This window comes from Takifugu rubripes, chromosome 4, assembly GCF_901000725.2.
Source record: "Takifugu rubripes chromosome 4, fTakRub1.2, whole genome shotgun sequence".
NCBI classification, from domain to species: domain Eukaryota; kingdom Metazoa; phylum Chordata; class Actinopteri; order Tetraodontiformes; family Tetraodontidae; genus Takifugu; species Takifugu rubripes.
The window spans coordinates 6,810,282-6,837,675 of NC_042288.1; the positions used below are offsets into that span (position 1 = coordinate 6,810,282).

General features: G+C 42.8%; 2 protein-coding genes, 1 long non-coding RNA gene and 26 other non-coding genes across 31 annotated transcripts; 2 read left to right on the forward strand and 27 right to left on the reverse strand.

Moving 5' to 3' along the window:
- Window positions 1–191: 191 nt before the first annotated feature.
- arhgef33 (Rho guanine nucleotide exchange factor (GEF) 33) lies at window positions 192–20,539 on the reverse strand. 2 transcript variants are annotated; one of them, XM_029834794.1, is made up of 17 exons: window positions 20,384–20,539; window positions 18,737–18,780; window positions 17,218–17,382; window positions 16,489–16,610; window positions 16,256–16,404; window positions 16,076–16,180; window positions 15,715–15,841; window positions 15,168–15,300; window positions 2,670–2,777; window positions 2,420–2,512; window positions 2,180–2,328; window positions 2,033–2,104; window positions 1,769–1,947; window positions 1,216–1,664; window positions 908–1,132; window positions 572–714; window positions 192–481 (listed from the first exon to the last, which is right to left on the reverse strand). In XM_029834794.1, exons 1-17 carry the CDS (start codon window positions 20,433–20,435, stop codon window positions 358–360), a joined length of 2,439 nt encoding a protein of 812 aa, XP_029690654.1. In that variant the 5' UTR covers window positions 20,436–20,539; the 3' UTR covers window positions 192–357. The 2 variants fall into 2 exon arrangements, with proteins under 2 accessions (XP_029690654.1, XP_029690655.1); XM_029834795.1 differs by lacking the exons at window positions 16,489–16,610; window positions 17,218–17,382; window positions 18,737–18,780; window positions 20,384–20,539 and having other exon boundaries at window positions 16,076–16,163; window positions 16,256–16,372.
- Window positions 2,686–16,282, forward strand: LOC115249500 (uncharacterized). Its single transcript, XR_003888174.1, has 3 exons — window positions 2,686–2,747; window positions 15,709–15,782; window positions 16,142–16,282. It is a non-coding gene; the product is annotated as an uncharacterized lncRNA (long non-coding RNA).
- trnap-agg (transfer RNA proline (anticodon AGG)) lies at window positions 3,827–3,898 on the reverse strand. The gene has a single exon. It is a non-coding gene; the product is annotated as a tRNA-Pro (tRNA).
- Window positions 4,128–4,199, reverse strand: trnae-uuc (transfer RNA glutamic acid (anticodon UUC)). The gene has a single exon. It is a non-coding gene; the product is annotated as a tRNA-Glu (tRNA).
- trnap-ugg (transfer RNA proline (anticodon UGG)) lies at window positions 4,563–4,634 on the reverse strand. The gene has a single exon. It is a non-coding gene; the product is annotated as a tRNA-Pro (tRNA).
- trnap-agg (transfer RNA proline (anticodon AGG)) lies at window positions 5,101–5,172 on the reverse strand. Its single transcript has one exon. It is a non-coding gene; the product is annotated as a tRNA-Pro (tRNA).
- Window positions 5,401–5,472, reverse strand: trnae-uuc (transfer RNA glutamic acid (anticodon UUC)). The gene has a single exon. It is a non-coding gene; the product is annotated as a tRNA-Glu (tRNA).
- Window positions 5,836–5,907, reverse strand: trnap-ugg (transfer RNA proline (anticodon UGG)). The gene has a single exon. It is a non-coding gene; the product is annotated as a tRNA-Pro (tRNA).
- On the reverse strand, window positions 6,374–6,445 carry trnap-agg (transfer RNA proline (anticodon AGG)). The gene has a single exon. It is a non-coding gene; the product is annotated as a tRNA-Pro (tRNA).
- Window positions 6,675–6,746, reverse strand: trnae-uuc (transfer RNA glutamic acid (anticodon UUC)). The gene has a single exon. It is a non-coding gene; the product is annotated as a tRNA-Glu (tRNA).
- Window positions 7,110–7,181, reverse strand: trnap-ugg (transfer RNA proline (anticodon UGG)). The gene has a single exon. It is a non-coding gene; the product is annotated as a tRNA-Pro (tRNA).
- Window positions 7,648–7,719, reverse strand: trnap-agg (transfer RNA proline (anticodon AGG)). The gene has a single exon. It is a non-coding gene; the product is annotated as a tRNA-Pro (tRNA).
- Window positions 7,949–8,020, reverse strand: trnae-uuc (transfer RNA glutamic acid (anticodon UUC)). Its single transcript has one exon. It is a non-coding gene; the product is annotated as a tRNA-Glu (tRNA).
- On the reverse strand, window positions 8,384–8,455 carry trnap-ugg (transfer RNA proline (anticodon UGG)). Its single transcript has one exon. It is a non-coding gene; the product is annotated as a tRNA-Pro (tRNA).
- trnap-agg (transfer RNA proline (anticodon AGG)) lies at window positions 8,922–8,993 on the reverse strand. The gene has a single exon. It is a non-coding gene; the product is annotated as a tRNA-Pro (tRNA).
- trnae-uuc (transfer RNA glutamic acid (anticodon UUC)) lies at window positions 9,223–9,294 on the reverse strand. The gene has a single exon. It is a non-coding gene; the product is annotated as a tRNA-Glu (tRNA).
- Window positions 9,658–9,729, reverse strand: trnap-ugg (transfer RNA proline (anticodon UGG)). The gene has a single exon. It is a non-coding gene; the product is annotated as a tRNA-Pro (tRNA).
- Window positions 10,196–10,267, reverse strand: trnap-agg (transfer RNA proline (anticodon AGG)). Its single transcript has one exon. It is a non-coding gene; the product is annotated as a tRNA-Pro (tRNA).
- trnae-uuc (transfer RNA glutamic acid (anticodon UUC)) lies at window positions 10,497–10,568 on the reverse strand. The gene has a single exon. It is a non-coding gene; the product is annotated as a tRNA-Glu (tRNA).
- Window positions 10,932–11,003, reverse strand: trnap-ugg (transfer RNA proline (anticodon UGG)). Its single transcript has one exon. It is a non-coding gene; the product is annotated as a tRNA-Pro (tRNA).
- trnap-agg (transfer RNA proline (anticodon AGG)) lies at window positions 11,470–11,541 on the reverse strand. Its single transcript has one exon. It is a non-coding gene; the product is annotated as a tRNA-Pro (tRNA).
- On the reverse strand, window positions 11,771–11,842 carry trnae-uuc (transfer RNA glutamic acid (anticodon UUC)). The gene has a single exon. It is a non-coding gene; the product is annotated as a tRNA-Glu (tRNA).
- trnap-ugg (transfer RNA proline (anticodon UGG)) lies at window positions 12,206–12,277 on the reverse strand. The gene has a single exon. It is a non-coding gene; the product is annotated as a tRNA-Pro (tRNA).
- trnap-cgg (transfer RNA proline (anticodon CGG)) lies at window positions 12,744–12,815 on the reverse strand. The gene has a single exon. It is a non-coding gene; the product is annotated as a tRNA-Pro (tRNA).
- Window positions 13,476–13,547, reverse strand: trnap-ugg (transfer RNA proline (anticodon UGG)). The gene has a single exon. It is a non-coding gene; the product is annotated as a tRNA-Pro (tRNA).
- trnap-agg (transfer RNA proline (anticodon AGG)) lies at window positions 14,014–14,085 on the reverse strand. Its single transcript has one exon. It is a non-coding gene; the product is annotated as a tRNA-Pro (tRNA).
- Window positions 14,315–14,386, reverse strand: trnae-uuc (transfer RNA glutamic acid (anticodon UUC)). The gene has a single exon. It is a non-coding gene; the product is annotated as a tRNA-Glu (tRNA).
- Window positions 14,740–14,811, reverse strand: trnap-ugg (transfer RNA proline (anticodon UGG)). The gene has a single exon. It is a non-coding gene; the product is annotated as a tRNA-Pro (tRNA).
- Window positions 20,540–21,979: 1,440 nt separating the features above from the next.
- Window positions 21,980–27,012, forward strand: slc17a5 (solute carrier family 17 member 5). 2 transcript variants are annotated; one of them, XM_003963865.3, is made up of 11 exons: window positions 21,980–22,224; window positions 23,095–23,291; window positions 23,439–23,672; window positions 23,741–23,828; window positions 24,006–24,092; window positions 24,299–24,417; window positions 24,607–24,768; window positions 24,831–24,963; window positions 25,041–25,188; window positions 25,272–25,362; window positions 26,167–27,012. In XM_003963865.3, the coding sequence occupies exons 1-11, from the start codon at window positions 22,131–22,133 to the stop codon at window positions 26,302–26,304; spliced, it is 1,491 nt and encodes a 496-aa protein (XP_003963914.1). In that variant the 5' UTR covers window positions 21,980–22,130; the 3' UTR covers window positions 26,305–27,012. The 2 variants fall into 2 exon arrangements, with proteins under 2 accessions (XP_003963914.1, XP_029691162.1); XM_029835302.1 differs by having other exon boundaries at window positions 23,165–23,291.
- The last annotated feature ends 382 nt before the right edge of the window (window positions 27,013–27,394 follow it).

Genomic DNA, 27,394 nt, shown 5'->3' on the forward strand with positions numbered 1-27,394 from the left:
GAACATATCATTTTAAAAAGTTCATTTTGTTTGGCATAGATCTTGACCAGTGCATAAAACCTTCACATATCTTGACAAGTTTCATCTGATCTAAACAAATACAAAAAAGTGAATTGTCACAATAAAATATAAAATGAGATATTTTCTCCAATATATGTTGTTGGGACGGGGGACTTAAAATATAAAATGAGATATTTTCTCCAATATATGTTGTTGGGACGGGGGACTCAAGATGAGGAGGGAATGTTATTAAAAGATTTACAACAGCATTTCAAGAGAATTGGTTTTTCCTCTTCTTTTTTTTTCAAACATGGATGCTTTGACCTTTGTGTGTTTGTGTGTTAGGGACACAGGCATTCACACAGCTGTCCCGTGATTCATCTCCAGATGTTTGGCGGTTTTCACCACTGCGTCGTGTTCGCCGCTGTTTTGGTTTTCAGGTGTTTTCTCGCCGCTCTTGTCTTTCTTCTCATCACCCCCTCTGTGAGAATAAAAGAGGACCAAGTCTCTCATTCCATAACGTTCTGTAGCTTCACTGGTGACAGGCTTGTACACGTTGCTGTGTTCTTACTTCTTCTTGAACAGTTTCTTGAAGGAGCTCCTGAATCCTCCTTTGTCTTGCTTCCGACTCCTCTCTGCCAAGGGGGTGTGGTGGTTCTCCTCTGTCCCCGCTCTCCACTTTGACTCCTCCCCCCACGACTGGAAGCCTGAATCCTGATGTGATGGCACATTGTCAGTAAGACCAACCATTTCAATGCTGTTAATACAATTACTGTTGTAATTGCAATTGTTGTTGCTGCTAACTGAGAAATGTCAGATGAAGTAAACACTGTGTGTCTTTCACAGAAGCTCCTCAGTTTTCCAGCATGTTCTGAAAAGAAATCAACACGTTCAGATGTCTACTTACAATGCTGAGCAGTCCATGAGGGTCGTCGTTCTGTTTTTCAGAATCCACTCTGTTTCCCAGGGGGGACACGACCTGACGGGATGGGGTAGGACACCCTTTGCTGCCCTTACTGCCCTGACGCTCCAGCTTGGCGTGGCTTCCCAGGACCACCCGCTGGAGCTGGTCTGACAGAGGTCCACTCTCCAGAGCAGTCACAGTGTTGTCCATCTGAAGGCCATTCAGTGACTGCACAGCAGAGAAGATGCACTTCTGAGGTTTCCATCATAGTCATCGGTCTTTCCAACAGTCGACATAAACACAAAGCTCACCTTGCTTTTACGCTGACTGGCCTGAAGGGGGCGGTGTTGATTACGGCGCATCATTATGGATTCATCGGGAGAAACGCATCCCCGGTTGTGCAGCCTGCTGCTCCCTTTCCCCTGGCTCCTGCTGTTAGCAAAGACCTCGCAGGCTGTAGACTTGTTTCTTGCATGAGGTGAAGCTGACGGAGCTTTGGGGCACTTAACGAAAGCAATATCAATTGAGGAATCTGATGAGGAAGAAGAGCAGCGATCGAACATGGCAACGTCATGATAAATTCCAATTTCCTCGTCGTAGAGATTCTCAATCTCTGCGGGATCTGGTGGAAGGAGGAACTCTTCCAGGGCATCGGCCAGAGCAGAACCTGGTTGAACCTGTCGGACATTTTCAGGTCTGAAGGGAAGCTGATGCTGACATGACCTCTCAGAGGCTTCACTCTCTGGGATACTGCCAAGACCTGGAAGCCAAACGTGGGGTGATTGGTTAAATGGCTGCCTTAAAGTTTGGAGAAAAGTATAAATTAGAGAGGTGCAGAAAGCATAAAGGGGTTAAAAGAGAAACCTGTAAGTTTGTGTTTGCGTGAGTCTAGGTTAGGGCTGAAAAACTGCATTTGAGAGGGCCACTCGTTGTTGTGACAGTGAATTTCAGGGCCCGGCTCCTGATTCCACTCCTGGAAACGATGCGATTGGATCTGCTCCAGAAGACGTTGTTTGCTCTGCTTTGCCTGGTTAACAGGATCTCTGCAAGGTGGAAACCAGATTCATGAGTCACATTCATTTAATGCAATGCCCAAAGAGAGCTGCTCAAGATGATGGAAGTACTCACAGAACGGGAGCGCTGCAGTGATACGGTGAGCTGATGTTATCCACTGTCTTCAACAGATGTTTTATGGAAGACCTGTAATACCAATCACAGTCAATATCTCGTGCAAGCGTGGATGCATTTAACTTATTTGAGAGTATCAATGCCGACCTTTTCACCTCCTTGTGATTGTGAAGAAGCAGCTCCTGGTTGTGTTGGAGCAGGTGATGATACTGAGCTGTGAATGACCTCAACTGCTGGATGCACACCAGCAGCAGGTAGTAGTCTGGGTGATCTGCCTCTGTCTGCTTCAGCAGCCCCTGCAGACCCAGCGTCCGTGGAAGAGCTGCTTGTTTATTTTGTGTGTAATGGAAATGCACATTTCTCAATCGGTTCAAATCTGGATCTGACCTGCAGCAGCAGCAGGTACTCTGGGATCCTCTGAACTGGCTGAAGAAGCAGATCATGAAGGGAGGGCGTGGATTCATCTCCCAGTATGTCACACTGATGAAACCAGAGGGGCACAGTCCAGACAGAAGCCACACAAGGTCATAATCAGATAATATAGCAGGTAGCCAAGCAGCATTTGGCCAATGAGATCAATAGCATGATGCCAGTCTTTTGTCCTAACGTTCTATAAGCATAATGTTATTTGTGTTACCTCCACAAAGGCAGGCGACGGCACAGAGCCAGAGGCCAACATGGAGATGACTGATAGACACTCTGGAATCTCCCTCAGGTACGACACATAGAAGTCCAGGAAATCACTCTGTAGTAAGACAGAGAGAGATGAAATTCCGAAGCATCGCATCTGTAACTTTTATGTTTAGTTATTTCATTAAGGATTGAATTAGACTTCTTGTGCCCCAAGCAAGAATCTGTTGGGTTCTTTTTTTTTTCTTAAGTTGAAATCCCTGACCTGGAATGAAGGCAGAGAAAGTGAAAAATCCTGACCACTAGACCACCAGGCACCAATTGTTGCTTCTGTCAAGGCAGCGTGATGATTGTTGTAGATGATACTCCTAGACCAATGAGTGCTAGTGCGAGGATGTATATAATGTTTTACCATTTTAAGTGACTGCCAAAAAAATCCATTTTGATCCTAATTTTGTCTAGCAATAGACAGCTTCAACCATGCATGGCTGTGTAGTCTTGTGGTGACACAGCAAAATGATTTTCTCTGTCATCTCCTCCAATTTTCATTGGAAAAAGTTTTTCTCTGAACGGCAATGCAACAATCTTTCATCCACCCTCACAAAAAAATATTCAAACATAATGAACTTAGTAGTGACTTCAGTACCCAATCAAGCCAAGTTGCGGACTCCTTCGGGATTTGAGCCCAGGACCTCTCGCATCAAATGCGAGAAATATACTCCGAGGCCAACGAGCCTTCGTTTGGCCTGAAAATTTTCTTTTTCTATTTGCAACTACACCAGATTGCCTCATCGTGGAAAAAGCAGCATTTCTGACTTAAGCTGTGGTAGCAACCAAAGCATAATTGAACACAAGACTAGCATATATGGGCCATGACAACTCCACTTTTTGTCACAAGTGCTTGTTTGGGAGTTGAACTACATACTTGTTGCACCCCAAGCAACGGGTATCAAACCTAGGTCCTGGTGGTGAAAGCTCCTCATAGTGACCACTAGACAACCAGGAAGCACTTCATAGTTGCTTGTTTTTCATGCTTTACCATTTCAAATGACTGCCAAAAAGCTCATTTTGATTCTATTTTTGTCAGGCAACAGAAGTCATCCAACAAGCATGACTGTCTTCCTGTGGTCAAAAGGGAATAGGGTTGTTTGAGTGCTCATGTAAGGGCTCGTCCGGGATTTGAACCCGGGACCTCTCGCACCCTAAGCGAGAATCATACCCCTAGACCAACGAGCCTTCGCTTGGCCTGAAGTTTTTCTTTTTCTATTTGCAACTACAACAGATTAGCTGATCCTGGAAAAAACAGCATTTTTGAATGTCGACCACCAGGGACAGCAAACAAACCATAGCTCTTATGTTGGGCCATGACAACTCCACTTCTTATCACAAGTGCTTGTTTGGTGTCTGAACCAAATACTACCTGCACCCGAAGCCGCACACCCTTTTTTTCCTGCCTGTTTTTAAATTCCCTGACTGGGAATCGAACCCAGGCCGCAGCGGTGAAAGCGCTGAATCCTGACCACTAGACCACCAGGGACCACTGGATGGTGGCTTCATGACAGTGTGATGATACTGCGGGCACTATTACTAGACCAATGAGTGTTGATGTGAGACTGTTTATAATGGTTTACCATTGTAAATGACTCCCAAATAAATCCATTTTGGTCCTATTTTTGTACGGACAGAGCAAGCTTCCAACAAGCTTGACTGTGTCGTCCTGTGGCAACACAGCGAAATGGTGTTCTTTGGCATCTCTTCCAATTTTCATCTTTTTTTCAGCCAAAGGTGCTTCTGTGAATGGCAATGCAACAATATCTCATCTGCTCTCACAAAAGTTGCATCCAACCATAATGAGCTTGGTAGTGACTTGAGTAACCCATCAAGCCAAGACTCAACTCCAGGGCTCGTCCGGGATTTGAACCCGGGACCTCTCGCACCCAAAGCGAGAATCATACTCCTAGACCAACGAGCCTTCGTTTGGCCTGAAAATTTTCTTTTTCTATTTGCAACTACACCAGATTGCCTCATCGTGGAAAAAGCAGCATTTCTGACTTAAGCTGTGGTAGCAACCAAAGCATAATTGAACACAAGACTAGCATATATGGGCCATGACAACTCCACTTTTTGTCACAAGTGCTTGTTTGGGAGTTGAACTACACACTTGTTGCACCCCAAGCAAGAACCTCATCTTTCTTGCTTATGTTTAAGTTTCCTGACCGGGTATCAAACCTAGGTCCTGGTGGTGAAAGCTCCTCATAGTGACCACTACACAACCAGGAACCACTTCATAGTTGCTTGTTTTTCATGCTTTACCATTTCAAATGACTGCCAAAAAGCTCATTTTGATTCTATTTTTGTCAGGCAACAGAAGTCATCCAACAAGCATGACTGTCTTCCAGTGGTCAAAAGGGAATAGGGTTGTTTGAGTGCTCATGTAAGGGCTCGTCCGGGATTTGAACCCGGGACCTCTCGCACCCTAAGCGAGAATCATACCCCTAGACCAACGAGCCTTCGCTTGGCCTGAAGTTTTTCTTTTTCTATTTGCAACTACAACAGATTAGCTGATCCTGGAAAAAACAGCATTTTTGAATGTCGACCACCAGGGACAGCAAACAAACCATAGCTCTTATGTTGGGCCATGACAACTCCACTTCTTATCACAAGTGCTTGTTTGGTGTCTGAACCAAATACTTCCTGCACCCGAAGCCGCACACCCTTTTTTCCTGCCTGTTTTTAAATTCCCTGACTGGGAATCGAACCCAGGCCGCAGCGGTGAAAGCGCTGAATCCTGACCACTAGACCACCAGGGACCACTGGATGGTGGCTTCATGACAGTGTGATGATACTGCGGGCACTATTACTAGACCAATGAGTGTTGATGTGAGACTGTTTATAATGGTTTACCATTGTAAATGACTCCCAAATAAATCCATTTTGGTCCTATTTTTGTACGGACAGAGCAAGCTTCCAACAAGCTTGACTGTGTCGTCCTGTGGCAACACAGCGAAATGGTGTTCTTTGGCATCTCTTCCAATTTTCATCTTTTTTTCAGCCAAAGGTGCTTCTGTGAATGGCAATGCAACAATATCTCATCTGCTCTCACAAAAGTTGCATCCAACCATAATGAGCTTGGTAGTGACTTGAGTAACCCATCAATCCAAGACTCAACTCCAGGGCTCGTCCGGGATTTGAACCCGGGACCTCTCGCACCCAAAGCGAGAATCATACTCCTAGACCAACGAGCCTTCGTTTGGCCTGAAAATTTTCTTTTTCTATTTGCAACTACACCAGATTGCCTCATCGTGGAAAAAGCAGCATTTCTGACTTAAGCTGTGGTAGCAACCAAAGCATAATTGAACACAAGACTAGCATATATGGGCCATGACAACTCCACTTTTTGTCACAAGTGCTTGTTTGGGAGTTGAACTACACACTTGTTGCACCCCAAGCAAGAACCTCATCTTTCTTGCTTATGTTTAAGTTTCCTGACCGGGTATCAAACCTAGGTCCTGGTGGTGAAAGCTCCTCATAGTGACCACTAGACAACCAGGAACCACTTCATAGTTGCTTGTTTTTCATGCTTTACCATTTCAAATGACTGCCAAAAAGCTCATTTTGATTCTATTTTTGTCAGGCAACAGAAGTCATCCAACAAGCATGACTGTCTTCCTGTGGTCAAAAGGGAATAGGGTTTTTTGAGTGCTCATGTAAGGGCTCGTCCGGGATTTGAACCCGGGACCTCTCGCACCCTAAGCGAGAATCATACCCCTAGACCAACGAGCCTTCGCTTGGCCTGAAGTTTTTCATTTTCCATTTGCAACTACAACAGATTAGCTGATCCTGGAAAAAACAGCATTTTTGAATGTCGACCACCAGGGACAGCAAACAAACCATAGCTCTTATGTTGGGCCATGACAACTCCACTTCTTATCACAAGTGCTTGTTTGGTGTCTGAACCAAATACTTCCTGCACCCGAAGCCGCACACCCTTTTTTTCCTGCCTGTTTTTAAATTCCCTGACTGGGAATCGAACCCAGGCCGCAGCGGTGAAAGCGCTGAATCCTGACCACTAGACCACCAGGGACCACTGGATGGTGGCTTCATGACAGTGTGATGATACTGCGGGCACTATTACTAGACCAATGAGTGTTGATGTGAGACTGTTTATAATGGTTTACCATTGTAAATGACTCCCAAATAAATCCATTTTGGTCCTATTTTTGTACGGACAGAGCAAGCTTCCAACAAGCTTGACTGTGTCGTCCTGTGGCAACACAGCGAAATGGTGTTCTTTGGCATCTCTTCCAATTTTCATCTTTTTTTCAGCCAAAGGTGCTTCTGTGAATGGCAATGCAACAATATCTCATCTGCTCTCACAAAAGTTGCATCCAACCATAATGAGCTTGGTAGTGACTTGAGTAACCCATCAATCCAAGACTCAACTCCAGGGCTCGTCCGGGATTTGAACCCGGGACCTCTCGCACCCAAAGCGAGAATCATACTCCTAGACCAACGAGCCTTCCTTTGGCCTGAAAATTTTCTTTTTCTATTTGCAACTACACCAGATTGCCTCATCGTGGAAAAAGCAGCATTTCTGACTTAAGCTGTGGTAGCAACCAAAGCATAATTGAACACAAGACTAGCATATATGGGCCATGACAACTCCACTTTTTGTCACAAGTGCTTGTTTGGGAGTTGAACTACACACTTGTTGCACCCCAAGCAAGAACCTCATCTTTCTTGCTTATGTTTAAGTTTCCTGACCGGGTATCAAACCTAGGTCCTGGTGGTGAAAGCTCCTCATAGTGACCACTACACAACCAGGAACCACTTCATAGTTGCTTGTTTTTCATGCTTTACCATTTCAAATGACTGCCAAAAAGCTCATTTTGATTCTATTTTTGTCAGGCAACAGAAGTCATCCAACAAGCATGACTGTCTTCCAGTGGTCAAAAGGGAATAGGGTTGTTTGAGTGCTCATGTAAGGGCTCGTCCGGGATTTGAACCCGGGACCTCTCGCACCCTAAGCGAGAATCATACCCCTAGACCAACGAGCCTTCGCTTGGCCTGAAGTTTTTCTTTTTCTATTTGCAACTACAACAGATTAGCTGATCCTGGAAAAAACAGCATTTTTGAATGTCGACCACCAGGGACAGCAAACAAACCATAGCTCTTATGTTGGGCCATGACAACTCCACTTCTTATCACAAGTGCTTGTTTGGTGTCTGAACCAAATACTTCCTGCACCCGAAGCCGCACACCCTTTTTTTCCTGCCTGTTTTTAAATTCCCTGACTGGGAATCGAACCCAGGCCGCAGCAGTGAAAGCGCTGAATCCTGACCACTAGACCACCAGGGACCACTGGATGGTGGCTTCATGACAGTGTGATGATACTGCGGGCACTATTACTAGACCAATGAGTGTTGATGTGAGACTGTTTATAATGGTTTACCATTGTAAATGACTCCCAAATAAATCCATTTTGGTCCTATTTTTGTACGGACAGAGCAAGCTTCCAACAAGCTTGACTGTGTCGTCCTGTGGCAACACAGCGAAATGGTGTTCTTTGGCATCTCTTCCAATTTTCATCTTTTTTTCAGCCAAAGGTGCTTCTGTGAATGGCAATGCAACAATATCTCATCTGCTCTCACAAAAGTTGCATCCAACCATAATGAGCTTGGTAGTGACTTGAGTAACCCATCAAGCCAAGACTCAACTCCAGGGCTCGTCCGGGATTTGAACCCGGGACCTCTCGCACCCAAAGCGAGAATCATACTCCTAGACCAACGAGCCTTCGTTTGGCCTGAAAATTTTCTTTTTCTATTTGCAACTACACCAGATTGCCTCATCGTGGAAAAAGCAGCATTTCTGACTTAAGCTGTGGTAGCAACCAAAGCATAACTGAACACAAGACTAGCATATATGAGCCATGACAACTCCACTTTTTTTCACAAGTGCTTGTTTGGGAGTTGAACTACACACTTGTTGCACCCCAAGCAAGAACCTCATTTTTCTTGCTTATGTTTAAGTTTCCTGACCGGGTATCAAACCTAGGTCCTGGTGGTGAAAGCTCCTCATAGTGACCACTAGACAACCAGGAACCACTTCATAGTTGCTTGTTTTTCATGCTTTACCATTTCAAATGACTGCCAAAAAGCTCATTTTGATTCTATTTTTGTCAGGCAACAGAAGTCATCCAACAAGCATGACTGTCTTCCTGTGGTCAAAAGGGAATAGGGTTGTTTGAGTGCTCATGTAAGGGCTCGTCCGGGATTTGAACCCGGGACCTCTCGCACCCTAAGCGAGAATCATACCCCTAGACCAACGAGCCTTCGCTTGGCCTGAAGTTTTTCTTTTTCTATTTGCAACTACAACAGATTAGCTGATCCTGGAAAAAACAGCATTTTTGAATGTTGACCAGCAGGGACAGCAAACAAACCATAGCTCTTATGTTGGGCCATGACAACTCCACTTGTTATCACAAGTGCTTGTTTGGTGTCTGAACCAAATACTTCCTGCACCCGAAGCCGCACACTCTTTTTTTCCTGCCTGTGTTTAAATTCCCTGACTGGGAATCGAACCCAGGCCGCAGCGGTGAAAGCGCTGAATCCTGACCACTAGACCACCAGGGACCACTGGATGGTGTCTTCATGACAGTGTGATGATACTGCGGGCACTATTACTAGACCAATGAGTGTTGATGTGAGACTGTTTATAATGGTTTACCATTGTAAATGACTCCCAAATAAATCCATTTTGGTCCTATTTTTGTACGGACAGAGCAAGCTTCCAACAAGCTTGACTGTGTCGTCCTGTGGCAACACAGCGAAATGGTGTTCTTTGGCATCTCTTCCAATTTTCGTCTTTTTTTCAGCCAAAGGTGCTTCTGTGAATGGCAATGCAACAATATCTCATCTGCTCTCACAAAAGTTGCATCCAACCATAATGAGCTTGGTAGTGACTTGAGTAACCCATCAATCCAAGACTCAACTCCAGGGCTCGTCCGGGATTTGAACCCGGGACCTCTCGCACCCAAAGCGAGAATCATACTCCTAGACCAACGAGCCTTCGTTTGGCCTGAAAATTTTCTTTTTCTATTTGCAACTACACCAGATTGCCTCATCGTGGAAAAAGCAGCATTTCTGACTTAAGCTGTGGTAGCAACCAAAGCATAACTGAACACAAGACTAGCATATATGAGCCATGACAACTCCACTTTTTGTCACAAGTGCTTGTTTGGGAGTTGAACTACACACTTGTTGCACCCCAAGCAAGAACCTCATCTTTCTTGCTTATGTTTAAGTTTCCTGACCGGGTATCAAACCTAGGTCCTGGTGGTGAAAGCTCCTCATAGTGACCACTAGACAACCAGGAAACACTTCATAGTTGCTTGTTTTTCATGCTTTACCATTTCAAATGACTGCCAAAAAGCTCATTTTGATTCTATTTTTGTCAGGCAACAGAAGTCATCCAACAAGCATGACTGTCTTCCTGTGGTCAAAAGGGAATAGGGTTGTTTGAGTGCTCATGTAAGGGCTCGTCCGGGATTTGAACCCGGGACCTCTCGCACCCTAAGCGAGAATCATACCCCTAGACCAACGAGCCTTCGCTTGGCCTGAAGTTTTTCTTTTTCTATTTGCAACTACAACAGATTAGCTGATCCTGGAAAAAACAGCATTTTTGAATGTCGACCACCAGGGACAGCAAACAAACCATAGCTCTTATGTTGGGCCATGACAACTCCACTTCTTATCACAAGTGCTTGTTTGGTGTCTGAACCAAATACTTCCTGCACCCGAAGCCGCACACCCTTTTTTTCCTGCCTGTTTTTAAATTCCCTGACTGGGAATCGAACCCAGGCCGCAGCAGTGAAAGCGCTGAATCCTGACCACTAGACCACCAGGGACCACTGGATGGTGGCTTCATGACAGTGTGATGATACTGCGGGCACTATTACTAGACCAATGAGTGTTGATGTGAGACTGTTTATAATGGTTTACCATTGTAAATGACTCCCAAATAAATCCATTTTGGTCCTATTTTTGTACGGACAGAGCAAGCTTCCAACAAGCTTGACTGTGTCGTCCTGTGGCAACACAGCGAAATGGTGTTCTTTGGCATCTCTTCCAATTTTCATCTTTTTTTCAGCCAAAGGTGCTTCTGTGAATGGCAATGCAACAATATCTCATCTGCTCTCACAAAAGTTGCATCCAACCATAATGAGCTTGGTAGTGACTTGAGTAACCCATCAAGCCAAGACTCAACTCCAGGGCTCGTCCGGGATTTGAACCCGGGACCTCTCGCACCCAAAGCGAGAATCATACTCCTAGACCAACGAGCCTTCGTTTGGCCTGAAAATTTTCTTTTTCTATTTGCAACTACACCAGATTGCCTCATCGTGGAAAAAGCAGCATTTCTGACTTAAGCTGTGGTAGCAACCAAAGCATAACTGAACACAAGACTAGCATATATGAGCCATGACAACTCCACTTTTTGTCACAAGTGCTTGTTTGGGAGTTGAACTACACACTTGTTGCACCCCAAGCAAGAACCTCATCTTTCTTGCTTATGTTTAAGTTTCCTGACCGGGTATCAAACCTAGGTCCTGGTGGTGAAAGCTCCTCATAGTGACCACTAGACAACCAGGAAGCACTTCATAGTTGCTTGTTTTTCATGCTTTACCATTTCAAATGACTGCCAAAAAGCTCATTTTGATTCTATTTTTGTCAGGCAACAGAAGTCATCCAACAAGCATGACTGTCTTCCTGTGGTCAAAAGGGAATAGGGTTGTTTGAGTGCTCATCTAAGGGCTCGTCCGGGATTTGAACCCGGGACCTCTCGCACCCTAAGCGAGAATCATACCCCTAGACCAACGAGCCTTCGCTTGGCCTGAAGTTTTTCTTTTTCTATTTGCAACTACAACAGATTAGCTGATCCTGGAAAAAACAGCATTTTTGAATGTTGACCAGCAGGGACAGCAAACAAACCATAGCTCTTATGTTGGGCCATGACAACTCCACTTCTTATCACAAGTGCTTGTTTGGTGTCTGAACCAAATACTTCCTGCACCCGAAGCCGCACACCCTTTTTTTCCTGCCTGTTTTTAAATTCCCTGACTGGGAGTCGAACCCAGGCCGCAGCGGTGAAAGCGCTGAATCCTGACCACTAGACCACCAGGGACCACTGGATGGTGTCTTCATGACAGTGTGATGATACTGCGGGCACTATTACTAGACCAATGAGTGTTGATGTGAGACTGTTTATAATGGTTTACCATTGTAAATGACTCCCAAATAAATCCATTTTGGTCCTATTTTTGTACGGACAGAGCAAGCTTCCAACAAGCTTGACTGTGTCGTCCTGTGGCAACACAGCGAAATGGTGTTCTTTGGCATCTCTTCCAATTTTCATCTTTTTTTCAGCCAAAGGTGCTTCTGTGAATGGCAATGCAACAATATCTCATCTGCTCTCACAAAAGTTGCATCCAACCATAATGAGCTTGGTAGTGACTTGAGTAACCCATCAATCCGAGACTCAACTCCAGGGCTCGTCCGGGATTTGAACCCGGGACCTCTCGCACCCAAAGCGAGAATCATACTCCTAGACCAACGAGCCTTCGTTTGGCCTGAAAATTTTCTTTTTCTATTTGCAACTACACCAGATTGCCTCATCGTGGAAAAAGCAGCATTTCTGACTTAAGCTGTGGTAGCAACCAAAGCATAACTGAACACAAGACTAGCATATATGAGCCATGACAACTCCACTTTTTGTCACAAGTGCTTGTTTGGGAGTTGAACTACACACTTGTTGCACCCCAAGCAAGAACCTCATTTTTCTTGCTTATGTTTAAGTTTCCTGACCGGGTATCAAACCTAGGTCCTGGTGGTGAAAGCTCCTCATAGTGACCACTAGACAACCAGGAACCACTTCATAGTTGCTTGTTTTTCATGCTTTACCATTTCAAATGACTGCCAAAAAGCTCATTTTGATTCTATTTTTGTCAGGCAACAGAAGTCATCCAACAAGCATGACTGTCTTCCTGTGGTCAAAAGGGAATAGGGTTTTTTGAGTGCTCATGTAAGGGCTCGTCCGGGATTTGAACCCGGGACCTCTCGCACCCGAAGCGAGAATCATACTCCTAGACCAACGAGCCTTCGCTTGGCCTGAAGTTTTTCTTTTTCCTTTTCCATTTGCAACTACAACAGATTAGCTGATCCTGGAAAAAACAGCATTTTTGAATGTTGACCAGCAGGGACAGCAAACAAAACATAGCTCTTATGTTGGGCCATGACAACTCCACTTGTTATCACAAGTGCTTGTTTGGTATCTGAACCAAATACTTCCTGCACCCGAAGCCGCACACTCTTTTTTTCCTGCCTGTGTTTAAATTCCCTGACTGGGAAACGAACCCAGACCGCAGCGGTGAAAGCGCTGAATCCTGACCACTAGACCACCGGATGGTGTCTTCATGACAGTGTGATGATACTGCGGGCACTATTACTAGACCAATGAGTGTTGATGTGAGACTGTTTATAATGGTTTACCATTGTAAATGACTCCCAAATAAATCCATTTTGGTCCTATTTTTGTACGGACAGAGCAAGCTTCCAACAAGCTTGACTGTGTCGTCCTGTGGCAACACAGCGAAATGGTGTTCTTTGGCATCTCTTCCAATTTTCATCTTTTTTTCAGCCAAAGGTGCTTCTGTGAATGGCAATGCAACAATATCTCATCTGCTCTCACAAAAGTTGCATCCAACCATAATGAGCTTGGTAGTGACTTGAGTAACCCATCAAGCCAAGACTCAACTCCAGGGCTCGTCCGGGATTTGAACCCGGGACCTCTCGCACCCAAAGCGAGAATCATACTCCTAGACCAACGAGCCTTCGTTTGGCCTGAAAATTTTCTTTTTCTATTTGCAACTACACCAGATTGCCTCATCGTGGAAAAAGCAGCATTTCTGACTTAAGCTGTGGTAGCAACCAAAGCATAACTGAACACAAGACTAGCATATATGAGCCATGACAACTCCACTTTTTGTCACAAGTGCTTGTTTGGGAGTTGAACTACACACTTGTTGCACCCCAAGCAAGAACCTCATTTTTCTTGCTTATGTTTAAGTTTCCTGACCGGGTATCAAACCTAGGTCCTGGTGGTGAAAGCTCCTCATAGTGACCACTAGACAACCAGGAAGCACTTCATAGTTGCTTGTTTTTCATGCTTTACCATTTCAAATGACTGCCAAAAAGCTCATTTTGATTCTATTTTTGTCAGGCAACAGAAGTCATCCAACAAGCATGACTGTCTTCCTGTGGTCAAAAGGGAATAGGGTTTTTTGAGTGCTCATGTAAGGGCTCGTCCGGGATTTGAACCCGGGACCTCTCGCACCCTAAGCGAGAATCATACCCCTAGACCAACGAGCCTTCGCTTGGCCTGAAGTTTTTCATTTTCCATTTGCAACTCCAACAGATTAGCTGATCCTGGAAAAAACAGCATTTTTGAATGTTGACCAGCAGGGACAGCAAACAAAACATAGCTCTTATGTTGGGCCATGACAACTCCACTTGTTATCACAAGTGCTTGTTTGGTGTCTGAACCAAATACTTCCTGCACCCGAAGCCGCACACTCTTTTTTTCCTGCCTGTGTTTAAATTCCCTGACTGGGAATCGAACCCAGGCCGCAGCGGTGAAAGCGCTGAATCCTGACCACTAGACCACCAGGGACCACTGGATGGTGTCTTCATGACAGTGTGATGATACTGCGGGCACTATTACTAGACCAATGAGTGTTGATGTGAGACTGTTTATAATGGTTTACCATTGTAAATGACTCCCAAATAAATCCATTTTGGTCCTATTTTTGTACGGACAGAGCAAGCTTCCAACAAGCTTGACTGTGTCAACACAGCGAAATGGTGTTCTTTGGCATCTCTTCCAATTTTCATCTTTTTTTCAGCCAAAGGTGCTTCTGTGAATGGCAATGCAACAATATCTCATCTGCTCTCACAAAAGTTGCATCCAACCATAATGAGCTTGGTAGTGACTTGAGTAACCCATCAATCCAAGACTCAACTCCAGGGCTCGTCCGGGATTTGAACCCGGGACCTCTCGCACCCAAAGCGAGAATCATACCCCTAGACCAACGAGCCTTCGCTTGGCCTGTCCTGAAAATTTATTTTCTTTCTATTTGCAACGACAACAGATTACCTGTTTCTGGAAAAAACAGCATTTTTGAATGTTGACAGCAAGGACTTAAGCACTGGCAGCAAACACAACATAGCTGTTATGTTGGGCCATGACAACTCCACTTATTATCACAAGTGCTTGTCTGGTATCTAAACCAAATACTTCTTGCACCCAAAGCAAGAAGTTTGCCTACATTTAAATTCCCTGACTGGGAGTCGAACCCAGGCCGCAGCTGTGAAGCCGCAGGGCTGAATGCTGACCACGAGACCACCAGGGTTCTGCTCCAAATCTGCTCCATTATCATTTATCAAGTAGTTACCTCTTTGCTGGTGAGCCTCATGAAAACATCTCCCACAATGCTTTGCCACTGGCACTTGAGCACACGTTCCTGCAGTGTGTGCAGCAGCTCAAGGTGCTGCTGGATCAGGAACCTCAGAGAGCTGGGAAAAGGACTAAAGGGGCCGAGAGAAGAAGAAGATTATTGAAAGTTTTCTTTTTTTCTTTTATATTCTTTTACGAATGGTAAAAACAGAGATCCCCTGAAACGTTAAAGCTTCATGATGACTGACATTTTCAGCAGACCTTTTGCTGATTGTGAACATGTGTCCAAGATAAACAGTGATTATATTAGCTACCTGCATGGAGTCACTGGTGTTTATTTGATTTACTGTTCTCGTATCACTGCGAGAACCCTCAAATTAGATCTGCAGCCACATCTGGAATGTACAGTTTCAGTGTGGATTTCCTGTTCATATGAACGCAACAGAGACAATTTTATAGATGTACATTTTTTCCTCACATCTGTCTACGATAATATCCTACGGTTTACAGAAGTTAACTCTGTGCTTCCTCATCTGCAGGCTCACCGTTTATCTTTGCAGGAAAAAGCTTCGGATCCGTTAAAGGAGATGTTGGCCTTCAGTAACAGAGACAGGTGAGACACGTAAACTCTCTCTGACTCTAGCAGCTCCAGAGCCACCCTCTGCCTCTTATCTGCACACAAAATCATGCTTCAAGTTGAAACTATTTTTTTAAACTTCATCTTCATACATAATTATTTTTTGTGATGATTGATTTCGGGCACAGAAAAAGGTTTGAGACATTTTTCTTGCATTAAAAAAAAATACACCATTTCCCTGTTCCCTTGTGTCCAATTAAGTCTTAATAAGAACAGCATTTAAAGGAGCCAGAGCAGTAGTTGGAACATCTGTATAACTCCTCTCTTACTGGTCTGAATGCTGGATGCATCTATGTCTCTGCTGCTTCTTCTCTCTCCCCACGATGGAAATTTAGACGGACAACTTCTGGGATCCTCCTGCTCAGAGATAGAAGCTGAATACACACAACATGGCCGTGAGAACATGAACCAGAAAGATGGGCAGAAGACAGACGATCAGGCCGGCTCACTTTGTGTAGATGTGGAGCTCCTCTGTGTGGACTCGCTGTGTGGAAGGCTGGAAAAGAGGTGCTGGATGACGCCAAGATCTGTCTGGCTGGGCTCACCAACGTGATCATCGCCCAGCGGCATTAGCACATCTGCTGTGGAGCACTTTCTCCTTTGAAAGTAGACAGCAGAGGACCATTCACCAACAATAGACTGGAATAAACAAGATGTATTAAATCTTGTATTTCAGCCCTACCGGTGCTGAACTGAAATTATATCTTTGCTGTTCTCCAATTGCAAGTGTTCTATTGTCTTCTGCACCTCCCTCTGTCTGCTGGAAATGTCCTTTATGTGGAACAAGGCCACATTCAACTCCTCCTGAGAGCAGATTATACCAGTAACTGTATTAGTTTTGCTGCTCCTAAACTACTAGGTCCATTCGTCCATCTATTGACCACCACTGGTTCCTAATCAGGGTCACAGGGAGCCGCTCCCAGCAGTCAATACAGTTACCGATCCACTGCAGATTAAACGCTTGTATGAAAAAACAAGATTTAACTACTTGTAAGATTTATGGGACCGAATGAAAGCAGTGGAAATAAGCTTGCTGTAACATATCAGATATGTGCATCATCAATAATGGGATCCACACATTTAATTTGCTGCTGGAATCTTCAGTTCATGTGAAGCCTTCTGGAGAAAAGGCAAAACATCTTCAAGAAGACCTTAAAAAGTCCAGTCAACTCAAAGGTCTTACTTAGGATATAATTTCCACAGTTTTACAGTATTGGCCAGATGAATAATGATTACATTTCCTCCAACTAATGAGCTACATCCTATCAGAGAGTTGCCCTCTTATTTAATAATATAATTTGTTACAGCATCAACAGAGTTCCAGTCAGATGCTCCAAATTATGTTAATGTTGAGGAGCCTCTCTGCCCCAGAGAGCATTAAAAAAAAGTGTGTGCGTGTGTTTTCCACCACCTTAAATGTGTTAAGGGAGTTTTTGAGGCCCATTATCTTGTCATCCACTTCAGTCAGGTGAGCCTGTAATTTCTCCTCCTGACCGTTGTCCCTCTGACGCAGCTCAGACAGTTCCATCAGGGCAACGTGGAGCCCCTCGCGGAGCTCACCCACCAGGCTCTGTAGCTTTGTTGCAAGAAGACAACTGCTTCATTAGGTTACAGTTTATTTATGTTTTTTTTTTTTTTTAACAAGCCTTCTTTAAGGGCTAATATCTGAATCTGTGCATGCTAGCATGAGCCAGCTAACAGCAGCTGCCTGTTGTCCAATCTCTCCATCTCTCTGTCTTGCTAGTTCACTCTCTCTGTCATGTGAAAGGCATCAGACAGCCTGAATAGAGCATCTATTCTGTTTAGTTTTCATGCCTTCTAACTAATGATTCTAACAAGCCTTTATACTCACACAGCATCTGTATGATTCTTCATAACAGTCTGTGGTTGATTTCTTTGAACAGTGTGAAACCTTAATCTTACAAGTGATCTATTTAAATTATAAAACAGCATTGTTTTCTTAACTGATAAGCTATTATGACAGTGGTGCTGTGAGGCTGCAAAGGCAAAATCTGAAGCACTGCCAACATAGATAGGTTAGATGGATATTATGAATACCACATTTGCATAAAAGAAAGAAAGGAAAAATGTAGACATCTTAATATAATTTGGTCTCTCAGCGAGCAGTCTATTGCTGAATGTGCTTATCAAAGGTCATGAGATGGAGTCCAAATTAAAGCCCATTATGTGAGAAAGGGTTTTTCTATGCATCTACATCTATCCACATTTCTGCAACATTTCTACATTTTTTTTTTCTTCTTAAACTCTAACACGTATTTACTGGTACATATTTACAGATTTTTGTCACAACAGAAACAAAAACTAAAGATGTCCGTGTCACCCACATGCTGTGTTGATTTTTACAACTATTTTTTACACCTCACTTCCGAAAATGCTAGAATGTTGGACTTTTTATTTTTCATTAGAAGGATGCTGATATTGTGTTCAAGGTTTCAGTCCTAAACTACATCATCTGTCCAGTAAAGATTTGATATGTTGTGCTGCTCCACTTTAGGGTCCCAGGATCACATCAATGTGTGGTTAAGAGATTTTTGCCTTTAAAACTCTAATCTGAATGTTTCAAATGCAAACTGCAGCTAATAGTTGTGTCAGAGTAAAGTTTTGTTTGATAAAAGCCTTTAAATTTTTTTTAAATAATTGGACAAAGTGGCGTTATTGATGCTAATTCACAATTCAATATATTTGTTACATTTACAGAGAAATAAAGTGATTAAATAACAAACAAAAACGTCCCACACTGTTACTAAAACTAAACTGTCTAAATAAAGCTGCTGCTGTAAAGATTGAACCCCCAGTAAAAGTCTCAGGCATTTCAGCAGCGTGTGTGAATTTCCTTCATTGTGGGTTTGGAGTTTTCCAAACAGAATAAGAGTCTGAGTTCAGGGTTGAAAACAAAAATAACTGCTCACCATTGTGATCTCCAGGATCGACTCATCCACATTTTCCTCTTTACCTAAATGGAAAAAGAAAAAACTTGATAGATTTTATACACTTATACACTGCGATACACTTACGTCATAAATTTAATATTTATATATATATGTGTGTGTGTGTGTGTGTGTGTGTATATATATATATATATGGGACCAGCAAAAACCATATTTACTGGTAGAGGTGGTCACTAATTGGAGGCATGTAGGTGTGTGTGTGTGTGTGTGTGTGTGTGTGTGTGTGTGTGTGTGTGTGTGTGTGTGTGTGCGAATAACATTTTCATAATTGTGGACATCATAGTTTGTTTCCTGCATGATGATCACGGATTAGTCAGACTCATGTTTTATATTATGTTAGCGATTGTTAACTGAATGCTAAAAGTAAAGACACTTCATGTGGTCAATGAACTGAATGGATGGATAAAACTAAGCAGTTGCAGAGTTCTATGAGACAAATGTGGGCCTGAAAACATAATGATCAATCAATAATTCACACTTTGATTTGTTATGTCTCACCAATCTTGGACATGCGCATGTCTCCGATGGAATGCTCAACGATAGCATGTAAATCACATCAAGGCAGCTTTGTGATCCAAGTTAAAGTTTTCTATAAACAGTTTCCTGTGTCATTCCCTCCATGGGGGGGGGGCTTCATAAATAAGGCATTATTATGTCATTCTTGTTCATTTAAAAGTTAAGTTCTACAGTATGAATTGAAAATTCATTTATACATACTCAACATTTTGACAGATTTCATGTTAAATTCTGTGTAATTCATCAGAAGAATCCTGCCGAATAATCACTGGGGTGTAAATGTCACCCACTGACACTGCTGTGTCATTCACAGAGGGCCGATTAAAATGGTGCTTAACATATATTATCATGCATAATTGACAGCACAAGCAGGAACGTGATCACTGTGAAAGAGCAAAACCAGGAATATGCAGGAGCCAACAACTGAGTCTTTGTCCACAAGGATCCAACTGTGACATATTTCCACTCGGATTTATGCTGATTGGTCTCAGTTATTACAGGCCATCGAGATGTGGAGCAGGAGTGGCCAGAATGTCCTCTGGTTTAGTATAAATCTGATAAGTGATGAGAACCCAGCAAAAACAACAAGAAAGAACACATGATGATTGATTTCCAGCAGTCAGGTGGTTTTTAAATCCGGTTCAAATGACTTTTTCAAACACTGAGTTCATTGAATCCCCATCCACCCGAGCCTGATATGATTGATCACTTTCAGTCGTTCCAAGTATGGCTTAAGATGAAATAAAGATGCAAGTAAAACCAAAGTGTCAGATGATGTATTGTTTGGTTCATACCTGCATAAGCTGAACTATTTGGTGTGTTCTGATCCTGTGGTCGCTGATGTTATCTCCTGCTGCCTGCATCTCTGCAGGGTAAGTCATCTTTTTAATGCTCAGCAATGGAGACTAGACACCCCAACAGAGTGGGGGGGTAACCTCTCACTATAAAATGACTATTGGAACCAAAGAACAACTGAATCCATAAACACGATAACATCTGTTAGTAGCCAAGCAGAACCCGAATACTGAAACCATATGCTACAATTTCTGTTCAAAATGTTCAAGAAAGTGTTCAAGAAAACACCTGTTTTACCTTTGGAGCTAGCATCCATGTTGTCTCCTGTGTCTGTTTTGTCATTCTCCATGTTTAAGTATCCTGTTAGGTGCAGTACAGTCAATCCAATCCTGGAGTTTGTATCTCAGGATGGCTTCAGTCAGTACCGCTGTCTTGCTCCTCCCTACTGAACCACCCATGGCCCATGTGGGACCACTCACTTTGTGCTCTCAAGAGCATGTGAGTCCTATGATTGCCCTGATGAACAATAACACCCTTGTCTCCTGAGACTAGAAGGGCAGCTGAGAACTATCAAAAGTGGGAGAGAAGGAGAAGGAAAGAGGTTAGTCCTGGAGATTTTGCCTAAAGCTACTGTCAATTATTATGCTGTATTTAAGGTGTGTCCAACTGTTGGTGTCCAAACAGGGGTGCAGCTCTGTGGTTCCTACAATAGTTTAGTTTACAAACATTTCCTTCTATGTGCAATAATTTGCAATCATTTTATCTGGAAATTTGCTCCAAACACCATCAGCAGCCAGCTCATTATTTCTCCTTTTCATCTTTCATGGCTGTATATGTCTGTTGCATAAAACTACATGTGACTTTAGGTTTATACAACTCAAGCTTGTTGATATTGATGGGCAGGTCAGAGGTTTGACTTACCCACTGAGACTGTGTTGACACACATGACTGGATCATGTGAAATATTTTATGGATATGATCAACCAGAACAGGCTTGGATGCACTTAATGTCTCTGTCACATCGGCTGTTTCACAACTTGGACGTGCTCAATGAACCCGAGATGGTGCATTTCTTCATGGCCCGTTCACACACACACATTAAACTGACAAAGGTTTTACACCAAGTGGAAGAAAACGTAAAAACAGAGAACCTGTAACAACTTCAACTGTATGGACAGCTTTCTTATACAGAGAGTATGACCTAAAATATCATGAACGAGCTATTGCTTTGAGGCTAATATGATTAGTTAGACCTGTGATCCTGATGGCAGAGGAATTGGAGCGTGTTTGTTTGATTTTAGTAATGAGCTGTGGGTAACACAAGTTTAATTTAGTACCATTTTAAATCTTTCCTGGTCAACACTGATATTATGCCTGTCAATATGTGGCCACAAACTATCTGATGTAAATGTATACGAGCAGCAATGTAATTACATTATTTTCTCTGGTGTCATTTCATTCCCTTACAGACATAAACAATAGTCCCCTGTCAGGAGCTACTGCTCTGTTGCTTCTCAGAACTCCTTTGTTCTGAATTTTTCAATATTCAAGCAACCAACAAGAGGTGTAAGATTATTTTTTGGTAAGTTATAAGAATCTTTCATATCGTTTTTAGAAAATGAGGGATTGACTATTTCTGGTTGCAGTGGTATGTACACAAAAAGGTGAGAATATTGCCAAATAACGTAGAAAGTATAGTGTAAAAAGGTACATTTTAACGTGGAAATATCGAAAAATTTCGACATTTCTCCCTCTGTACTGACAGAAATGTACTTCCATGTTCGGCGTATGTGATTTTAGGCCAATAGTAACGCCTTAAAACTAGCCAATCACAGTAGAGGATTTTCGGCAGGCGATACATGGGCGGGACCTGTCAGTGGTCCAGTTTTGTATTTCCGGTCCCGTGGTTGTCATCTGGCGGAAGTCGGCAAAATTATGTCAATGCAAAAATAAACAGATACAGCTGGAGGATAGTTTCTCTGAGGCTCGTTTAGTTATATGTTTTTAAAAGTAGCATAGTCGACACATTAAACGGTCTTAGTAAATGGAGCCTTACGAGTCGGACATGGAAGGAGACGAACAGGACACTCCGCTGCTTCCAGAGGCACACCGAGAAAAACATCAGACAGTCCACAAAGGTGATTTATTAAAATTAAGTCGAGTGCAAAAAGATATGCAGAGTGTTGGTAGCTAAAGGGAAATCCTTGCATGGTTCAGTGTGCATGTGATTAGACAAAATGTATTCATGGTTTGAAGACAAGCAAGCTGGTTTAGCTACGTACAAAACTTCATTTCTTGGGGGAGGTTAGTGTAAATAGTGCACGTATGCTTACACACCAACGGAATTATCACCCTCTGTCCTCTTGACATGTGTCTTAATTCAAACTTAAGGGGGCCCCGATACCAAAACTGAGTTTAATATTCTCATATTAAGTTACATTTCCCTCCAAAATCTAAATACGGATTAAACATGTGCTTGTTTGCTGAAGCTCCAGGTTTTTCCTCCCAGTGCACATGGTACTTAGTGTTACTGTCAGAGTCAACATAGAACAGACACCATCATGTCACGCTATGGCAGCTATTTCTTTCCATCATTCTTTGTCTTTTCAGCTGTATATTGGATTAAAATTGTCCGAGTAATTACAGGTAGAAGCAGCTTATTTATCTTTCTCAATGTAGCCTTTTATTGTGGCTGCAGGTTTGTATTAGTTTCGATAAGTCTTTGCCTCTATTGCTATAAACGCAGATATTCTTATGAAGCTGCAACCTCACAGGTTACTTATAAACCTACCTAAGGCTTCCTTTTTTTTAGTCAATCAACCAAGTCAGTAACCTGATAATAAATTATATTGACAGGCTGTCTATATTTGCAATTAAATCTATAGGACGGAAAACATACAGGCGACGTCATCTAATAGGCTTGCATTGTCAAACATGTTATTCAACTGGAATCACATGATGCAATTTGTTAAACCGGGTTTACTGCTTTTCCTTCTTTTTCTCTGTAGCGGCAGTTTGCTGCTCCTCACGATACGGTCTGGCATTGCTCTCCTGTTATGCCTTCTTTGTGGTCTACAGTTTGAGGGTTAACCTTAGCGTTGCCATGGTGGAAATGCTTAACAACACTCAGAAGTCCAGCACTAACCACAGCGGCTCGTTGTGTCCTGCACACAACAGCCCCGAGCGGCCAAAACACAACCAAACAGTGAGTTAGAAAGTGCCCACTGAAAGGACTCACATAGTTACTTCCATAACTGTTTATGTGACATGTGATCATTTAATCAGGAATAAAAACAACCATGTTTTGTGCATGTATTTCTCAGATAGTGAAATGTCTTTCCCTTCATCATAGGCCAGCATGTACGACTGGGACTCTGAGACCCAGGGTTGGATCTTGGGTGCCTTCTTCTATGGTTATATCTTGACACAGATCCCTGGAGGCTACCTGGCCAGCCGCTGTGGACCCAAGTGGCTCTTGGGACTTGGAGTCCTGGGAACGGTACTTTTTACACTGCTAACACCCCTGGCGGCCAATTTAGGTGCAAATTACCTCTTCGCTGTTCGGGTGTTTGAAGGAATTGGAGAGGTAGGCAATCATGGATGTTTCTCTTTGACCAGTGTCTCTACCAGATGTAGTGATTCTGTCATATTCAGGGAGTCACATATCCTGCCATGTACACCATGTGGGCAGCATGGGCCCCACCTCTGGAGAGGAGTCGACTGTTCTCCATTTCCTATATCGGTATGTCTTTCAGACACAAGAACTGTCTAAATTCAGGATCTTTTCAGTATCAGTCTCTTGAAGTCTTTGGATTATGGCCCAACATGCTATGAATTTACTATGTTATGTTATTACTAATGAAAAGGGCCAGATGACGATCACAAATATTGATTTTTGCCTTATTTGTCTTTGCACCAGGAGGCCAGCTAGGGACGGTCATTGCTCTTCCTCTATCAGGTGAAATCTGCTTCTACCTGGATTGGACCTACGTGTTCTATATATTTGGTAATGAGTTTTACAACTCTACTTTTGTAATGTTGGCATTCCAGCTAAGCAATGGCACAGAGTAGTTACGCTGCTCCGGCTTTTCCTCATCCTCTGCTGCTGGGTAGAGTTATATCAGCACTTAATTGAATGCATATCTGAGGCTGTCTTCTGAGGAACCTGGCTTCACTGTAACATGTTGCTTCTGTGATTTCACATTTGTCCAGGAGCAATTGGCTTGTTCTGGTTCATCTTGTGGTCTTTTCTGGCCTTTGACAGTCCAAATACTCACCCTCGGATATCGGAAGAGGAGAGAATTTATATTAATGCATCTCTGAAGGATGAGGTGATGTAGAAACAACAACAATGTAAAAAAAAAAAATTCCTAAATAAAGGTGTGCTGAAGATTTTAAGAAACACTTATAACCTTTCCTAATGCTCTGTTTTTGTTTGATGCATTTGTAAAAACCCCAAAACTTTAAAATGCTGCAGAGGCCATAACACTGCATTCTATATTCTGCCTCACTCATTATAGCTGGCTGTCTCCACAAATAACATCCCATGGCGGGCCATAGTGACATCCAGGCCACTCTGGGCCATTGTTGTGGCTCACTTTTCCTTCAACTGGTCCTTCTACACCCTCCTGACGCTGCTACCAACCTACATGAATGATATTCTTGGATTCAGCATCCAGCAGGTGGGAGATCTTGCAGGTTTTGTGTCTGGATACATTTTTAATACTGCCCCTGTCCTCAATAGAATGGGATGCTGTCAGCCCTACCTTACCTCGGCTGCAGCATAGTTGCGGTTTTGGCTGGCCAGTTTGCCGATTACCTTCGGGAAACTTGCCTCTACTCCACCATCCGTGTCAGGAAGGCCTTCACCATCGTGGGTAAGTCTTTTGTCATTGGGAAAGACTTGGTTTTCTGTCTGATCAGTGTAGTCACTGTTAATCCTTGATTTCTGTAGGCATGCTTTTCCCAGCACTGTTTCTAGTGGCAACAGGTTACACAGGCTGTAACTACATCTTGGCTATAACCTTCCTCACCCTCTCTTCTTCTCTGGGTGGAGTGGCTTCATCTGGTTTCAACATCAACCACCTTGATATTGCACCTTCGTAAGGATTAGCAAACGCTTTTCTTTCTCTACCTGTAACTGACTTTCCTTTGAAAGCCTACAACACTGTATTTGTGTTTGTAGGTATGCCGGCATTCTCTTGTCTATCACCAACACCTTTGCTACTATTCCTGGCATGGTAGGACCAGTCATAGGTAGAGGACTCACCCGCCATGTAAGAAAATCATTGCATGATTCAGTGTACATAGTGATCAGTTATATATATCTATTTTTTTTTTAAACTACTTTGTTATCACCGCGTGACCGCCAATTGATTTTAGCAAAAACTTCTATTTCCTGTCCCCCGCTATGTAGTTCAGGATTTAAATCTTGCCACCAGGTGGCGACGTTGGTTCACTTTCTAATTTAAGGGGAAAAAGTCATGTCTGCCGTCTTTTATGATAAGGACATAATTCTCTTTGGGTTTGGTGATATAATGTGTGAACATGTATTTCTGTGTTATAGTCATTGGAACCATTTTTCAATTTTAAAATAAATTGTTCCTAGAGGTACTCTATTGTCAACGTTGATTATAATGGAATAGAAAAAAACCATGGTTCCGCATCATGATGCTGTTCTATTCTGAATTAGTTGCCGTTACTATTTTGTTCAGCGACACCAGCGTACTGTCAAATTCCCATTTAATTTCTCCGAAAATAAATATTGTCAGGATTAGTTATAGAGGCAAATGCTTTAATAGTTCATTACAGGTTATGCACTCACAAATAATAAAGGATTATAAATTACAGTCACGAGGGCAGATTGTGTGATTAAGAGATAATAGACAAGGAAGCCAAAAATAAATCTTGAAATATTTATATCCAGGCAGAGCAGAAGGAAAGCTGAAAATTGGGCATGAAAATGATTCCTTGACAGAATGTTTTTGGTTTTAACACGGCTCATTACTTTGACAGTAGGCAGGTGAAATCTTAAATCCTCTGTTTTCTATTTATCTATTTGTTGTGCTGAATATTCCCAGAACACTCTCGAAGAATGGCAGTCCGTGTTTTACATCGCTGCTGCCATCAATGTGCTGGGAGCATTGGTCTACACCCTATTTGGTGAAGGAAAGGTGCAGCCCTGGGCCATCCGCACGTCCTCCAGTCATGGAAAATAAGGCTGTGTCACAGTCAAAGCTGGAGGTTTGAAAGCAGCAGAGATGTTTGCTGCCACTAACAGAAAGGGAAAACAGCCAGTTCAGTACTGACTAATGTGTTTGCTGTCAAACCCCCCCAAATATATCAGGTGAGCCAGGTCTTTTCTTACTGGTGGGATTTACCAGTTGCACTGGAGTCTGAGCCAATATTAGTAAACCTTTCTTTATAGCACTTGATTCAAAAAGGAACATTTAGTCATACAATCTCAGCATGTCCGTTAAATTTACGAACTAGTTTTCCACCATTAACCTGTTTGCATATTAAGCATTTAAACCAGTGTGAGGGTGAACTTAATGGGACTGGTTCACCCGCTGCACAGAAGTTTACAGAGTGAAGTAGGCCATTGAAGAGGGACTTTGACGGACTTTCCTGTTCGTACTTTCAGGGATTCTTTTTTTAGAGCAATGTGTCAGTTCATTTTATTTTATCTTATTTTTAGCTGTATTTATAGATGAGAGCAAGATTATGGCCAACTCCTTTTTTTGGATAGGTTTTACAATTGAACTTATAATTTCTGTCACCAATGATCATTTTACTTAAAATTTCAACGTGCCTTATTTTTTTACAATTGTACTGTTTTTAAAGAATGAATGAGCTTTTTTGAATCACTTTGAACTTTCAGACATTCCTGACATGTATTGTGAGTATAAACCTCCCATGAAACTGGACTTACTGGTGTGTTTTCTTATTTATCACATTGCAGCGTTGATGACAGTTATGGTCAGTAGTGTTTGACGTCTCAATCTTAAATATGTCAGATTTGAAGGACATTGTCTGATTCAGACAAGGATTGGTTCATTAGTTACGAGTTATTTTCAATTTTAAAAACACAGAAATATTTGTGAAAGTGAAAAACAATCTGACCTAATAAAGACGCAGATCTGGGGTTGCTAATTAGACAAACGTCTATCGCAACCGGATTGATATTAATTATGGGAAGGCTTTCTATTTTCATTTTCAAAATATAATGTTGTCACAGTCGCCATCCCGCACTTTCCTCCGCAGTCCCGCATTTTAAGAAAGAGGCGCACTGAAAACTTCTGTCGGGAT